Source organism: Neolamprologus multifasciatus, chromosome 3 (genome assembly GCF_963576455.1).
Source record: "Neolamprologus multifasciatus chromosome 3, fNeoMul1.2, whole genome shotgun sequence".
NCBI classification, from domain to species: Eukaryota; Metazoa; Chordata; class Actinopteri; order Cichliformes; family Cichlidae; genus Neolamprologus; species Neolamprologus multifasciatus.
Window position 1 is genome coordinate 30,194,990 of NC_140441.1, and position 16,852 is coordinate 30,211,841.

Here is a 16,852-nt window from a genome sequence, read left to right on the forward strand (position 1 = left end):
TTCAATTAATTGTATTGTAATATTTTCTTTTAAAAATGTAATAATATTTTAATTTTAATAAAATTAAAATGTAACTCCTTCATCACAGTTTTCTATTAATACCCAGGCTAGAGCAACAGCAAAAATCTGATTGGCTGGGTAAAATTCCTCTTACAGTGTAACACAATCATTGTCAGTGCATCAGTCAGTCTGACCTGCTTATAAAAGACAAATTGCAGCAAAAGTTTCACCCAAAGTTTCAAATTATGTGCATTCCGTTGAAAACATGGAAAAGGCTTTCAGGAAATCATAAGATAAGGAACTCACTCAGTGAAATGTCTAAAACATTTGACCACCCCATTTTTACACAATGTCAAAGGAACTAGTGGCTTTGGTAAAAATGACTTAGTTGACAAAACGTCTCTTTAAACTAAACTTAAAGGTTTTGGGTTAGTTATTGCGTTCACCATTGTCTTTCTGAATGTATGAGCTATTTTGGAAAATGCTAAATTTTCAGAGCTGAAACGTTTTAAAATATTTGGAGAATTGTGGCTAAGAAATATTGTGGCAATCAGGAGGCAAAGAAATATTGTAACTGGAGGTGAGTAACTAATTTGACAGCAAACTTGCAAACTGTCCTTTATTTAACGGATGAATATTTGGGAGACGTTATTGTTTTAGGCTAGTTTTGTTGAAATGTTTCAATGTATGAGGGAGGAAAACCACGCGCATTAAAAAATGTTGTTATTGTTATTGCAAATATTCTATACCTCTTTTGTTGGTTTAATTTGAACAATTCAATTTTAACTACAGGAGTTTATGAATGTAGGCTCATGCACACAGACGACAAAGCATTTTTTCGTCAGAAATCTGCAACATCATTCAGTCTGAAAACAAAACCCACAATCACAGTCTCACCAATCAGACAGTATGTGCAATGTTCCGGAGGAAGTGTGAATCTGGAGTGCAGTGTGAGTGGTGGGTATGAGGTTCAGTTTCCGGACTTTTCTGAAGCAGGTAAGCCTGACACAAAAATAAACAAACTAAAATATATTTAACTTGATTAATATTATTATATTTGATTAATATTTTTATATTATTGATTAATATTATTTTGTAACTTTTCAATCTTGATTTTTTTTTTAACTTACTCTTGATTTTTTAACTTACCTTTATTGTTGTTGTTTAGGCACTGGTACTTCGATTACCTATAATTATCCTACACCTCAAGGTTGTCAACAAGAGGAAAAGACAGTCAACTGTCAGTTAAAAAACCAACCTTTAATTACAAATGAAATAACACTACAGTTATCCTCACAGAGTGAGTATTACTTAATACATTCAGATATTCACAAGTATGATCATGGACATGCATTCATACATACAAAATGAAAAATACATATTAAAACTGATGATGTATTTGTTCTCTCTCTTCATAGATGCTCGCTGTATAAATGACACATTTGGCCAAGGAGATATAGATTACAAAGCTGCAGTGCCCTGTTATCCAAAATTTGTGGGACCAAATAAGGTGGGAGAAATAACTGCAGTGTGTAAGAAAAATGGGAAATTTGAGGATGTTGAATACAACTGCATCCTGTTGCCAGTTCAGGAGCTGCTTGACCAGTCCCAGGTAACCTAGCAATCTGGTTGTTTCCAACAACAGATAATGAATCATTGATTCAATTAAGGCAACACAATGCAAGTCAAATCAAATTACTTTTATTATCACATCACAATATACTGGTACACTGGTGCAGCACATGCGAGTGAAATTCTTGTGTGCAAGCTTCAAGCAACAGTCTTGTGCAAAATGCAAGAAACAAGAGAATTACAAGAATAGGAATATGAGAATTATAAGAATAAATATATGTACAACTATAATAATGTATGCACATCATTAAGTGTGTGTGTGTGTGTGTGTGTGTGTGTGTGTGCGTGTGTGTACATATGTATAAAATATACAGAGGTCAGATGTAATAATGGTCTGAGCCAAACCCTAATTTGGCAACTGTGATGGAGTTGGTGGGAGGTATTGTCCTGTTGTGAACTTATCTTAGATAACATCCTACTCCCCAACACCACCTAAAATGGGTACAGCATGCAACATCACAGAGGAAAGCACTGCCCACAACAGATTCATAGAGTATTATCCAACACATGTTAAAAGACCTCATCTGCCTCAGAAAATAGAGAAAACTCCGGCCCTTCCTGTAAAGTGCAGTTGTGTTTTTAACCCACTCCACTTTATTGTCAGTGTTCTCTCTGAGGTATTTATGTTGTGGTGGTTTCATGGTCCTCCTAAAGTCCACAGTCAATTCTTTGATCTTTCTCACTTTGTGGAAGAGACTGGGTACAGTAGAAACTCAGCCACAAAATAGTAAAATCATATGGTCACTGGATGTGCAGAGGTCATTAATCTTTGGCAGAGTAAATCACTACCTTCAAACTTTATAAGGCCTCCAGATTAGTTAAAGAACACTTCATAAGGAGCTTCATGGAAGCAAGCTGTAAATATAACTTCTATCACCAATCTCTAGGTCTTGTCTTAGCTTTTTATTATAATTATTAACAAATAATTATGTCCATCCATCCATCTTCTTCCGCTTATATGGGGCCGGATCGCAGGGGCAGCAACCTAACCAGAGAAGTTCACCCTGCCCGGGATAGGGTTACTGGGGTCCTGCCCCGGAGCCAGGCCTAGGGAGGGTGCCCAAGGGCAAATGTCTGGTGGCTGAGCCTTAGTCCACAGGGCCTGGCCAGACACAGCCTGCAAAATGGACATGGGCCCATCCTCCTGTAGGCCCACAGTCCTGTAGGAGGTGCCATAGGGGTCAGCTGCAATGGGTGTCGCACGTCAAATGGGAGCAGAGGCCCTGGCAGACTGATTCCCTGGTACCAAGACTAGCAAATAATTATGTGTAATAATAATTATATATCAGTATATTGGCTGTATGTAATGAATGAAAATCTGTACTGCTGATGCACAGTGGTCCTGTATGTGTGGTCCAGTGTTCTCCTTAAAAAGGGAATGAGAAAAATGCATCAGAAGCCTCATATGTGATTTTAAAGCAAGTGCATCACTTGTGCTTAAACCGGCAGTAAAACTAGAAGAAAGTAAAATAAGTAGAATGTATAAAATTATTAAGCAGAGTTACCATGTAACATTGTTCTTTCCTCTGTCCAAATCTCACAGTTCTTGACTGCCACTACATTGCCAGTATTTTTGAAACAGCTCAAGGACGTCACTGTCAATTTTACTGAAGAAGTGATTACATCTCCTCCCAACATTAAAGCTATAGTGAGAATACTCATCAATGTCGCCAACAAGTCTTCATCCCTCGATATCTCAATTAGCAAAGATTCAATGGAGGTATGTTGATTAAATTGCAGACGTTTTCACATTCTGAAAAGTTAATGTTTTTAATCTAATATCATTCTTTTCTCTTTACTATAGAATGTCTTGATAACAGCAGGAGTTCTCACCATCAATGGAACAAAGCAAACATGGAACTTTCTGAATAACAATGACACCAAAAGCATCTCAAACAACACTGATGTTAAAAGTGTTAGCTCATCATTTTTGGACTCCCTTGAAATAATAACATCTCAACTTGTCAGTGCAACTTTTGACATTATGACAGGCTTTATTCAGTTAAATAGAACTACATTCACAGACACTTTCAATGCTGAATTTAATTCTTCAGTGACAATACAAATACCAGAGTCTAAAGGAGATAACAAAACAATCACTATGATAGTATTTAACTCGTTAGATAATGTACTACCTGCAAGAGATGAGGCCAATTCATCGCTCAAGTCCATAAACGGCAGGGTTGTACTTGTTCAGTCTAGTGGCCAAATCAATAATATCTCTTTCACATATGATATTTTAAATGATACACTGGGAAACCCTGAATGTGTCTTCTGGAACTTCAGCCTCTTTGATGGTCTGGGAGGATGGGACAGCAAGGGCTGCAAGTTAGTGTTAAACATAAATGAAACAGAAACTGTCACCTGCAACTGCAACCACCTGACCTCATTCTCCATCCTCATGTCACCGAACAGTCCGAAGAAACTCTATTTGGACATTATAACCTACATTGGAGTTGGCATTTCAATGGGATCCTTGGTCATATGTCTCATCATTGAAGGCCTCATTTGGAGAAAAATAAGAAAGAATGAAACCTCTTACTTGCGTCATGTTGCCATTGTTAACATCGCCGTTTCCCTCCTGATTGCAAACATTTGGTTTATAATTGGAGCGGCCATTTCAGATGCAGAAGTTAAAAACCCCCCAGCATGCACTGCAGCTACCTTTTTTATCCATTTTTTCTACCTAGCCCTGTTCTTCTGGATGCTGGCCTCAGCTATGCTGCTGCTCTACCGTACAACTAATGTTTTTGGTGGGGGTTTGTCTAAAGCATCTATGCTGGCCATTGGATTTTTTCTAGGCTACGGCGCTCCTCTCATCATTGCAACAGTAACTATAGCTGCAACTGCACCTGACAATGGATACATTCGAGAAAATACCATATGCTGGCTCAACTGGGATAAGTCCAAAGCTCTGCTGGCATTTGTGATTCCTGCACTTTTTATAGTGGTGATAAACCTCATTATCCTGGTTGTGGTTTTGTACAAAATCATAAGGAGAAGGGTTGGAACAACTGCTGCACAAAGAGCGGAAAAGCACGTCTTAGTGGTTATTGCCAAGAGCTTGGCTGTGCTCACACCATTTTTTGGCATAACTTGGGGTTTGGGAGTTGGAATTCTGGCTAATCCAACAAATGAAGGAATCCATATTGCATTTGCATTCTTCAATTCGCTACAGGTACAAATTCATTTTTTTCCCTATCTGTATACCATGATAGTAGCATCTCTAATCACTGAATCTTTGATAACTAATGTTACTCTGTTTTTAAAAAAGGGCTTCTTTATTTTGGTGTTTGGAACACTGCTGGACAGTAAGGTATGTACAGCTCAATTTTAAGAACAGAAATATAAATTCTAATAATACTGCACTAAAATCCTCCTTTGTCAAGTCAAACTTCCACTTTCAGTGCCATGTCATGGTTTCTCTGTAAGCCCATTTAAATGGCCACTCAGACTTGAGGATAGAAGTAGACAAGTAGCAGACGGGACCATTTAATAAATAACAGTTATGTGCATATGCTCATATTCCACACAAGAACACACACCATAGAGCAAAAACAATACAAGATAGTTTGCTTATAGTGTTTGGCTTGGCAATAAGAACAAATTTATCAAATTTGTGTGACTTCTATTTTAGTGTTCTAATATTTGACATTTCATTTATCAGGTGCGGTCAGCAATAGCATCATGGTCACAACCGTCCAGAAGTAGGACAGGGGTAAGAACAGGTTTCCCTGTCATGGGATTCATGTTCCTTGTTTTTTTCCTTTCTTATGAATCACAGCTAATTTGCTTCTTGTTAATATTGTATGATTTATTTTTATTTTGTTTTTTTAGAGCACAAGTGCTGGAAACTCAACATCAAGTGGACTTCGATTTCTAAGGAACTGGAGACGTGGAAGAGGTAAAGAACCATCAAGGAAATTAATCAATTAAGGTTCCATATAAAAATTAAGTGAAAGCTGTGTGTTTTTAGGTGTGCTTGTACTTTGATCAGGCAGTCCAACTGGGAAAATAACAATTAGATGGGTGGCGCATCAACACATACAAAATGTCATTTTTATTCATACAAGTATTTTAACTGCCACCGAAACTACAGCTTCCTGGTGTAGTACTGTTCCCACTGTTGTATTTTTTTTAATTCACACAACACAGAATAACTGTTCTATTATTGTTCTGCTTTTTTTTGTTTGTTTGGTTTTTTTTAGATGGCTACCAGATGACATCCAGTGCATCCAGTGATTTGCATTCGGCTAGCAACACATAATGTGTGCAGAAAACTGTGGTTATTCAGATAACCAACAAGAAGTCGACCCCCCCCCCCCCCCCCCTTTTTTTTTTGTTGCCATATTTGCAATAAGTTAATCTGTGATGGTTTTATTTATATCTTAAATAATATTGAATCCTACAAGAATCTGGCTTGATTTTGAAGAAAATTAAATTAAGAAAAACTTATGTGATTGCTACAATATTTTTGAATGGCATAATAAATGTTGGAATTGTAATTATAACTTTCAAAAAGTATTATTCATCGTTTGATATATCCAAGTACAACAAACAGCTGAAGCTTACAGAAGGTTCTCAATTTTATATATATATATATATATATATATATATATATATATATATTGTCACGGTTCTGGGTCAGTTTCGACCCAGTATTTTGAGTTTTGGATTGTTAGTTTATTTTTGACTAATTGTCGTGGTTTTGGGCACTATGAGGATTATTATTATTAGAATTCTATGTTTCTGTTTATTCATGTTAAGGATTTGTTCTCGGTTGTATCTCACGTTTAGTTTAGTTCAGGTTCCATGTGTCATTCTCCGTCTGTCTCTCAGTGTCAGGTCTGCGTCTTCGTGTAGTATTCTCGTTTCCTGTTTTATTGTGAAGGTTTGAGTCTCATGTGAGTGTGTTCAGTTTTCCCTCTGTCTCGTCTTGTTGATTATTCCCAGCTGTGTCCACCACCTGTGTGTAATTCCCGTGTTTCTCTGTGTGTATTTAAGTCGTGTCCTCTGTCATTGTAGTTGCTGGTCCGTCTGTGTTTCCACCGTGCTTCATCTGTGTGTTTCCCTGCAGTCTACCGTCATCTGTTTCCGCCCGCTCTCATTCATGTCTAGGTTCGTGTTCTATAGTCAGTTTGTTCCCAGTTTAGTTTAGGCTTTGCTCCGTTTGTCCATTTCCTTTTTTGTGTTTAATAAACCACCCTCACACCTGTACAAGTGCCTGCGTTTGGATCCTCCTTTATTTTCCACACGGCTCATCTCACTCGCCGTGACATATATATATATATATACATACATATGTGTGTGTGTGTGTACATATATATTAAATAAAAAATATACAGAGTTTAGCAATTGAATAGCAAAAGAAATGGCATTTATTAGTGATGTGCAGATCGATCCTGAAATATCGATTCCTCCGATACCAATCATTTATGTTCTAGAATCGATTCTCACATTAAAATATCGATATTTTAGTAATTTAGGGTAAATTTATAGTTTATCACTAACAGGAACACAGTGGAAAGAAACTATAACATTCGGATTGTCTACATTCAAAGGAACTACTTCCTCTTCCGCCTTTCATACTCATGTGCGAAATACGGCTGTATAAATGTCTCGCAGCCCCTTGGCGTGCGCACTCACAACAATGGCTAAGCGTAATTGTGCGGACGTATTTTACCTCCACAAACAGCTGAGACGTGGTTTGCGATACATGTGGCAAAAAAGTGCTCCAAGAGTGAGGTGTTGTGGCCATACTTGCCAACCTTGAGACCGCAGGGGTTTCCAAATTCAGAGGCTGCTTCCACCTGAGGACCCGGCCTTCGCAGTCTAAAGAAAGCCGGGTAGTACGGCACAAACTCCCTCGGTGGAGTGAAACTCTGCCGTCTGCTCCTTGCTATCTAAAATATAAACTATATGTATATTTGTAAACTCTCGACCGTCTCACACTTTGTTTAATTAGTTTTCTGTTTGACGTTTATTCAGCTGTGTGAAAACCCTGGAGGAACCCTCCAGAGGGATTAATAAAGTTTAATTTAATCTAATCTAATAACTTTAATCTCAGCCGAACCGATTTACTCACGAACAAATAAAACACTGAAAAAGCCAAACAATAGCATTTTTAAGTTATCAAAATGACTTATATATAATGTTTAACCCGAGTAGTGAAAGACCGCGGGGGTTTGAAAACAATGTGTCAGTCGGCTCAGATATTTGAAGTTTACACAGCTACATTCTCACCTGAAAATATGTTAAAAGTTTTTTTGCAACCCAGAAAGAGAAATTAGAGTAATATTAAAACTAAGCAGCTGCCGCCATTGTTGGAAACTGGAATTGGCTGCGATATGGTTTTTCAATTTTGTTGTCTGTTGTTCTGTTGAAAAACAGGAGAATGGTGGCTCCCGGAGATTTTTGGGAGGGACACTGAAATTCGGGATTCTCCCGGAAAAATCGGGAGGGTTGGCATGTATGGTTGTGGCAACATCACTAACCTTGTCAAACACCTCAGAGTAAATCATATCACAGAATATGAAGAGCGTATGTTGAGGCGAACTGAAGAGGAGGAGAGGGACAGGCGCTGCTAGGGCGAGACAAACGTCTGTCACGGAGTCCTTTAGTGCTGCAGGCAGGCAACATGTTCAAATAGCAAATAGTTCAAATAACAACTTCAGATTTTTTATTTCTATATGATGAACTCTGCATTATTAAGTGATAAGAACAAGTAATCTGATTACCTGTAATCATTATGACGCTATAATTTGAGATACAATAAATAAAATACGTTTTTGTACAAAGTATCGGTATCGGATCAGTATCGCCGATACCACCCTGAATATTACTCGGTATCAGATCGGAAAGGAAATCAGTGGTATCGCACATCACTAGCATTTATGTACACTATGGAGTGCAGAACCTGTGACTCTGTGTCTGAGGCAAAATTTCCCAGATTTTAATCGAATCGAATCGAATTGAATCGAATCGTGGATCGAATTGATTCCGGATCTTGTGAATTGGAATCGAATCGGTTCTAGAAATCAGTGACGATACCCAGCCCTAATGGCCTTACAAACCCAACAGTGATATCTTAAGAGATCCACAGCCTACGGCTCTTCAATGGGGTGTCACAGGGTCCCCAGGAAAAAAAATTGTAAATGTAAATGTGGCCCGGTCATGGGGAATGAGACAGGACACAGGAAATACTATTTTGTGGGCTTTTTTATTCTCCGACTGTACTCGGAGGAGCACAGTTTTAATTCTGTAGTTTTGAGTGAAACGGCAAAATTGAACTATTCCACTGGTTCAGCCTAAAACTGCCTTTCAGGGTCTGAGACAACAGTAACTATCATATGTACATGTTAAATTCAAACAGTATAGACAACAGTAGTGACCTGTCAAGAAACAAATACAACAAAAAAGAGAAAACAAAACAAATAAACACATTGTTTACATCCCACAACTTCGCAGGTCAACTGGCAATAAAGTGCACTGTAAACTCTCTTTTAAACATACATTTCTATGGGAGAACATCATGAACTCACTTCAGTTTCTCCACACAGCTACTGTGCTAGGACAAGTACACACGCAGGAATCACACAGCAAGTGATCTCCCCTCTGAATCAAACAGAAACATACAGAGTAATGCAAAGTGAATAACAGTATAAACTTAACAACTTTGAAATCTGTTAGGACACTGTAACTACTCACGCCAACCCGCTCTTCAGTCCCTTTCACAGCACGTGACCATTAAACATGCACCCGTCGCGCGTTAAGAACTCTACAGAAATGGTCACAAACATGGAGTCATTGCTAAAGAAACTTAGCTAATTACAGTCTACTACAACACTGGTGACAATATTTTGCAGTATGCTACACTTTTTAGCACATTTACCTCTTGTGTAGCTAGCCACAGAATCTTTTGCAGTCTCTAACTCTCCAGTGCTCCCGCTCACAGCGCTCAGTGTGTGACGCAAACTTGAGTGCATGCGTGCTCTGGCTTACAGTGTCTCTTAAAGGGACAGTATACCCCCAAAATGCGAGGTCTAGTCATCACCATGACAACTCTACAACAGACCTCTGGTAGACAAGCGATCAGTCAAAAACACAATCCCCTCTTTTTAAACCCTTTCCATATGTAGTATTAGTTCACTTGGCTACATAAAACAATAAAATAAATATTCTTCTGTAGCAATAACAAAGTATAACATAAATTATTCTGTAGCAATTACACAAGAATATCCAATAATGTCCCTGCCTACAATTAAACACATTCACTTACCGAAAATCGGGGCATCTGCTGTGGCAAATGGGTGCAAGCCTTTTACAACAACTTAGTCACTGCTCGGTGACATTCGTCTATCCTGGCCTGAAAGGAGACACTACCGGTAGACTGCAGCGAGAACTGCCAGCATCTGAGCCAGCCAGACTCTGTCTGTCTCATCATGGTCACCTAAATGCACAGTAATGGCAGGTTTTGTAATAAGGCAGATTGCGCTAACATAATATGCACTGTTAGTTGATTATTTACCTGCTGTATTAACGGAGGAGGACGTGCAAACGTTACCGCTGCTGCTGGGTTGAAATTCACGAGTCCGGAGCGGAATTAAAAACACAACATTCATTTAAGGTCATTGCGTGTTTTGTGAGCAAATGCTTTTGCATATTCGTAGTGTTTTCTACGGTGGCCCTGAGAGGCCAAACGGACTGCAACTTCAGAAAACACTTGCAAAAAGAAAAATGCTGCAAAAAGAAAAACGCTGCAAAAAGAGAAATGCTGCAAAAAGAAAAATGCTGCAAAAAGAAAAACGTTGCAAAAGCACACAAAGCACAACGGAAATAGGAAAAAAGACAACGGAAATGTTTCTGGGGAGACAATAACCGGACGGACCAGTTGCACGAACCAAAACATGCTAACAAGTGCACTGGCACTGGGAGACACTTCAAAGAAGTGGAAGCGGAGCGGCCAAAGAGTAAACTTTCAAAAGTAAGTTCTGAATATTATGTCACTTATTTATGTGCAAATGTTTAATAATGAGGAACATTAAAACATTACTGTTGGCCACATGCCGGCAAAGTTATGTGACATTAGCGATGTTTGTACTTTCAGCATTTACTTTGTTTTAAAGCCTTTAATTTATACGCCGTTAGATAGTCGACCTTAATCTTACAGAGAATGTGATGATTTTGTGGATAATTAGAGTCAGTCATATATCCACAAACACAACAAGCTGAAAGTCAGTGATGCTGCTCGGTTTGCAGTCCTGAATATCACGGCACAAGCAGGATCCACTGCACTGTTAATGTTAGCTATGTTATATTGCTGCCTCTGTTCGGTGGTGTCGAGCCAAACGGACTTTAACGTGTGTTTGAACGAGCTGACGGTTCACTCGTTAAGCTAAAAGAAAGGTGCTTTAATCACAGGAGTCACATATGTGTCCACTGTACTATCTGGGAACTCTTCTTGTTTAGCACTCGTAATAACACAAACACTAAATCCTCCTTCTCTTGTGCTGTTTTGTAGCAGTGTATACACCTGAGACTGTTACCTGTCTGTCTGTCCTGCACTCTCTCTCTGTTTCTTTCTCTCTGATTGTGGAATAAAAGTATGAACATGTATTTATAAGTTACACTTGTGTTTGAATCCTGCAGCTTATCACACATTTGATTTCCATGTGTCACAACTGCAAGTGTCCAGAGTGAGGACAGACTGAGGGACCCACTGCTGCACATCATCTGTGAGGCTTTGCACCCCTGATGATCCACCAGGACAAACTCAGCAGTGTGTGAGGAAGAGGAGGAGGAAGAGCCAGCAGCAGCTGACAGATGGAGAGAATAGACAGACTGTTCCCTGTTTGTGAAGGACTGCTAGAAATGTTCAGAATAACTAATTGTCTGTCCTGAATCAGTCTTATTAGGTAATGTTCAAATAATATTATCATTCCAGTGTTTTCAGTGTGGGAGAAAGTACTCAGGGCCTTCAAGTTACACACTATGAAAGGCAGCAACAAGTTTAATGTTCAGAAACCTAAAGTATGTATCAGCAGCAGAATGGAGCTAAAAATAAATGTTTGTTTTAGTTCTATGAAGCTTTGAGTATTTTGGATTAGTAGCACTGCTGTGTTTGTTGCATCATATTGCTGTAATTGTTTATATGCTTTATATATTCGGAGGTAAGTTGATCTATGGTGTTACATCATATTCTATAATGATGTTATGTGTTTGGATACTTTCTGCCCAGTTTGACCCATTTAACAGAAGTCAGCCTGTTTAAGGCTCTGATATTTATTCTGTATGACTTAAAGCAGTTATGACATGGTCTGATTTTCTCACCCAATAAAGGAATATTTCATATATCAGTCTACTCTTCATTCTATCAGAAACAGTTATCACAGCTCGTACATTTGCTTCTTCCACACATATATAAGCATTGAGCCAAATTTAGTAATGCCAACATATTAAAAGAACAATATTTGTCTCATATATAATACATCTATATATACACTGTCACAGATACTTGTCTTTAAGTGAAGATTTAAGGTGATAGGAAATATAAATAAATGCAACTTGAATCTTCACTGAAGCTCAGTGTTTGGCACAGAATTCATGTTCACTGCTGTAATAACTAATAATGATTAATATAATATTGGCCATATTATATTTACATTACCAAAGTGAGATGACTTTAGTCTCATGAACAACATTAGCTAATTGTTATTTACTAGCTAATCTTAAATGACTGTTCAGTACAGAAATGAAGCCCAACAATCATGTTTTACAGTCCTGTGGTCTCAGCCTCAGATACTTATCAAATCACACAAAGCTCATGTAGAAACAAATGTACAAAATATGTTCTCCTTCATTTCTGTCAAACAAAGCTGTATAAAACGACGGAGGCTAGACCGTCCCATTTCACAAGCCTACAAGCCTCGCACTTCCGGCCTCAGCGGTCTTTGAGTACGCGGCCCTTGAGGACCGTTAAGGATGTGTACTTTAAGGCTGCAGACCCTGAATTGGGAAACAGCCATACATACATGTTTTGGTTCGTGCAACTGGTCCGTCCGGTTATTGTCTCCCCAGAAACATTTCCGTTGTCCTTTTTCCTATTTCCATTGTGCTTTGTGTGCTTTTGCAGCGTTTTTCTTTTTGCAGCATTTTTCTTTTTGCAGCATTTTTCTTTTTGCAAGTGTTTTCTGAAGTTGCAGTCCGTTTGGCCTCTCAGGGCCACCTTAGTTTCCTCCCTTAAATGAAATATCTACTTTGCAAGTATTGCAAGTTGCCCTGTTGTTATCTGTTCTCGTAAAGTATAACCAAACTTTTGAGCGTTTGAGCTGCCATGTTTCCTGCCAGGTAAATGACGCTCCGCAACGTGGTGACGTCATTCCGGGTGACTGGAATCGATTGAATTAATCAACTAAATTTCTATGTAAAAATGAAGTAAAAGCTGTGTGTTTTTAGGTGTGCTTGTACTGTAATCAGGCAGTCCAACAGGGAAAATAATAATTGGATGCATTTCGCATCAACACATACAAAATGTCATTTAAAAAAAAAATTTATACAATCATTTTATCTGCCAACAAAACTACAGATTCCTGGTGTAGTATGTGTCTACTGTTATTTTTACACTTATTCATATCTTAAATAATATTGAATCCTACAAGAACCTGGCTTGATTTTTAAGAAAATTAAATAAAGAAAAATGTATGTGATTGCTACAATATTTTTGAATGGCGTGTGTGTGTGTGCTTTGTAAGTATACAGGGGTTAGCAGTTGGATATTGTCCAACTGCTGATATTGAAATGGCATTTAAGTACAGTATGGAGTGGATGGAGAACCTGTGACTCTTTCACACTCTAAATTCCTGTATTTTATTAATATGCCTCTGCAGCTCTGCACTAAACTTCCTGTTTCTTAATTTCCCCATACTGAAGCCTCTGTTGCTAGGCAACCTGTCACCCTCTGATCTAGTTCTTTCTCACAGACTTTATTACAAAGTACAAAAACAATATAATCAGAAAATAAGCACTAAAAATATATATTTTTATATATTTCATCCAGCATCCAGGACCAATGCATCATTGGTCTGGACCTGCTGGCCAAATGGGAGGCCACGGTCGATGGGTCCAGAGCAATCCTTTACCTGGGCAAGGAGGCTGTGGAGCTCCACACCACCAAGGAAGTCCCGCTGCCTGCCTCCACTTTTTCAGCCAGTGTCAGGAAGCCTGAGGGCCTGTCGCCACTGGCAGTGGAAGGGGCCTCCCCTTCACCAGCATTACAGCAACTGTCCACAGAGACCAAGAAAACTGTCGAGGACCTATACCAGAGGAGCTGCGAGGGTCTGATCAACAACAGCAGCTGCGGGAGTTACTTGACTTGTTTGCTGACATCTTTGCAGCCAAGGATGAGGACTGCATGCAAACCAGCCTGGTACAACACGACATTGACACTGGGGATGCACACCCCATCCGCCTCCACTCTTGTCACCTTCCCCTTGCCAAGCGTGCCGTAGCAGAGCAGAAGATCAGGGAAATGGCAGAGGCGGGCATCACAGAACGCTCAAACAGCCCCTGGGCAGCCCTGGCCGTGCTGGTTCAGAAAAAGGATGGTACCTGATGATTTTGTGTCCACTATCGTCTACTCAACAACATCTCACGCAAGGACTTCTACCCATTGCCCTAGATTGACGATGCCCTCAACGACATTGCTGGGTCCTGCTGGTTGAGTTCCCTTGATTTGCACATTGGCTACTGGCAGGTGGAGCTGATGCCAGAGGCCCGCCCAAAGACTGGTTTCTCCATCGGCCAGGGACTGTGGCAGTTTAAGGTGATGCCCTTCGGCCTCTGCAATGCCCCAGCCACATTCGAGCACCTAATGGAGAGGGTTCTGGCTGACATTCCCCACGACCGATGTGTGGTCTACCTGGATGACCTCCTCGTCCATGCGACAGACTATGAGAAAGCCTTGACTAACCTGACTTTCCATGCTATCCGCCAGGTTCGCCTTCGTCTCCACCCCAAAAAGTGCCACCTCTTCCGAAAGGAGACGACTTTCTTGGGTCACGTTGTCAGCGGAGCAGGGGTTTCCACTGACACACTTCCACTGGTGGCGCTGTCACTTGGTGTTCGCTCGCTCGGTTGTGATTAAAATTTAAAAATTTCAAATACATTCTTTTTTTCATAGTATGATCTTCACGTGCTTCATCTGAAGCACACCTTCTGTGTACTCACTACCTAATTTATAGCCAAAGTATTCACTCACTGTGTCTGTACTGTTTTGCTAGCTTAACTTAGCTCATAGCCGACTCGTTAGCACCATGGCTACTTCACCAGTCCCTCCTGCACTTTCGTGCTCATTGTGTCAGATGTTTAGTTACTCCTCGGCCTCCTTTAGCAGTAATGATACTTGTAACAAATGTAGCATGTTTACAGCTCTGGAGGTCAGGATTACTGAATTGGAGACTCGGCTTCGCAACCTTCATTCACTTGTAGCTAGCCAGGCACCTGTAGCTGGTGCAGCCGAAGATAGCGTAGGCCCCGCTAGCTGTTCCCCGGCAGATCCCAAGCAGCTGGGGAAAGAGGGCGGCTGGGTGACGGTGACGAGGAAGCATAGTCTTAAACAGAAGCCCCAGGTACACAATCAACCTGTTCATGTGTCTAACTGTGTTTCCCCACTTGGCAAAACACCTGCCGAGGGTCAAATTCTGGTAATTGGTGATTCTGTTCTCAGACATGTGAAGCTAGAGACACCGGCAACCATAGTCAATTGTCTTCCAGGGGCCAGAGCAGGCCCCTTATGAGGAAAACATCGAGGGAACAGTTTACCCTGCCTGAGATAGGGTTACTGGGGCCCCGCCCTCCACAACAGTGGAGAGTAGATTTTATCACATTAGAGGTCTTTCTGAAAGCGCTGTAACTAAGTTTAAGAATATAATCCACCCACTGTTATCAACTTCAATGCTCATAGAGCAGAGCAGCTATCTGAACACTACCACATCAGAGGTCGATTATCTTGTTAATAATTTTACATTCCTCACTACGTACGACTCTACGTACGACTCTACATATGAGATGTTAGCGGCTGGGTATCAGGAAGACTGGGATGACGCCACTGCATCCCCAAAGCGATGGGTTGGTGGAACACTTCAACGACACCCTAGCCACCCAGCTTGCTATCCTGACCTCCCACCAGCAGCGCGACTGGGATCAACACCTTCCCCTGGTCCTAATAGCCTACTGTTCGGCGGTCCAGGAATCTACTAAGTGCACAGTTATTGTTTTATAGAATGAATGCAGTACCATAAGTGAGTTCTGTTATTGACCCTCGAAGCACAGTGTAGCACCAGCAAATTATATGTATCTATATATATATATAATTTTTTTTTCAAATTAAATATATGAACGCTTTTCATTTTCCAGACGTGTTTGATTCAGTCTATATACTTGATCAAAGATTATATTGGAACAATTTGGCTCCAAGCAGAGCTGTTTATATCTTTTAGGGGTCCTTATGCAAGTGTCACGGTCTCTGCTTCTTATACTCTCCCTCCACTATGTGTGTGTGTGTTTGTGTGTGTATGTATGTCTAGACGTCTTTGTCCATCCATCCTTTTCAGGGTCGCGTGGTTTTAGTGTCAGGGTTACAGGTTATTGTCGGGTTTAGGCCAGGGGTTGGCAAACAGCTGGCACGTGAAGGGTTAACTGATGGCATGGCCATAGCTAGACTGGCCATCAGTCCAGCTATGATTTTTTTTCGTAACAGTTGTACATTTAATTTATCCACCATCATACATTAAGCCAAGAAGAGTTCATTATACTAACAAGACGTATCAACGCTGGGCCAAAGTTCAGCACGTGGTTAAAGTTTGTAATCCAGCCGGGGTGTAAATATCACTCAGCAGCCAGTCACAGTGATGAAGCAGGTAGCATCAACACATAAATCTACCCGGCTTAAATCACAAGACCACCTCTGACCGAAAAGCTGTAGATTTTTTTTGTTTGAACAAATGAATTATAGTGCATCTGCAGGTAAATGAACATCAAATCTCTCAGACTAAAATCTGTATTATTCTTTTAGTCTTAAGAACACGTGTTGTATATTTATCACCCTTATGATAAAACCCATGTCAGCCATTGGTTTATGGACTTTGTATTTAGAAGCCTCAACATTTGCTTTATTGCTATTGCTTTGTTTTTTTTGTGAGCCTTTTTGGACCATATTAGGATG

At 40.0% G+C, this 16,852-nt stretch overlaps 2 protein-coding genes and 1 long non-coding RNA gene across 3 annotated transcripts in view; 2 read left to right on the top strand and 1 right to left on the bottom strand.

Annotated features, from left to right (window-relative positions):
- The window catches only part of LOC146522503 (uncharacterized), a 36,778-nt gene extending 35,872 nt beyond the window's left edge, over positions 1–906 (top strand). Inside the window, exon 16 of the mRNA XM_085144553.1 lies at positions 793–906. The gene's annotated coding sequence lies outside the window, so the exon portion shown is untranslated. The remainder of the gene's footprint in view (positions 1–792) is intronic.
- adgrf7 (adhesion G protein-coupled receptor F7) lies at positions 8–6,195 on the top strand. Its single transcript, XM_085144541.1, has 9 exons — positions 8–996; positions 1,169–1,300; positions 1,419–1,612; positions 3,176–3,352; positions 3,437–4,810; positions 4,907–4,948; positions 5,300–5,350; positions 5,470–5,536; positions 5,841–6,195. Exons 1-9 carry the CDS (start codon positions 684–686, stop codon positions 5,897–5,899), a joined length of 2,409 nt encoding a protein of 802 aa, XP_085000667.1. The 5' UTR covers positions 8–683; the 3' UTR covers positions 5,900–6,195.
- Positions 6,196–8,837: 2,642 nt separating this feature from the next.
- On the bottom strand, positions 8,838–9,795 carry LOC146522505 (uncharacterized). The gene is made up of 3 exons (XR_014873458.1): positions 9,524–9,795; positions 9,340–9,409; positions 8,838–9,246 (listed from the first exon to the last, which is right to left on the bottom strand). It is a non-coding gene; the product is annotated as an uncharacterized LOC146522505 (long non-coding RNA).
- Between the last annotated feature and the right edge of the window lie 7,057 nt (positions 9,796–16,852).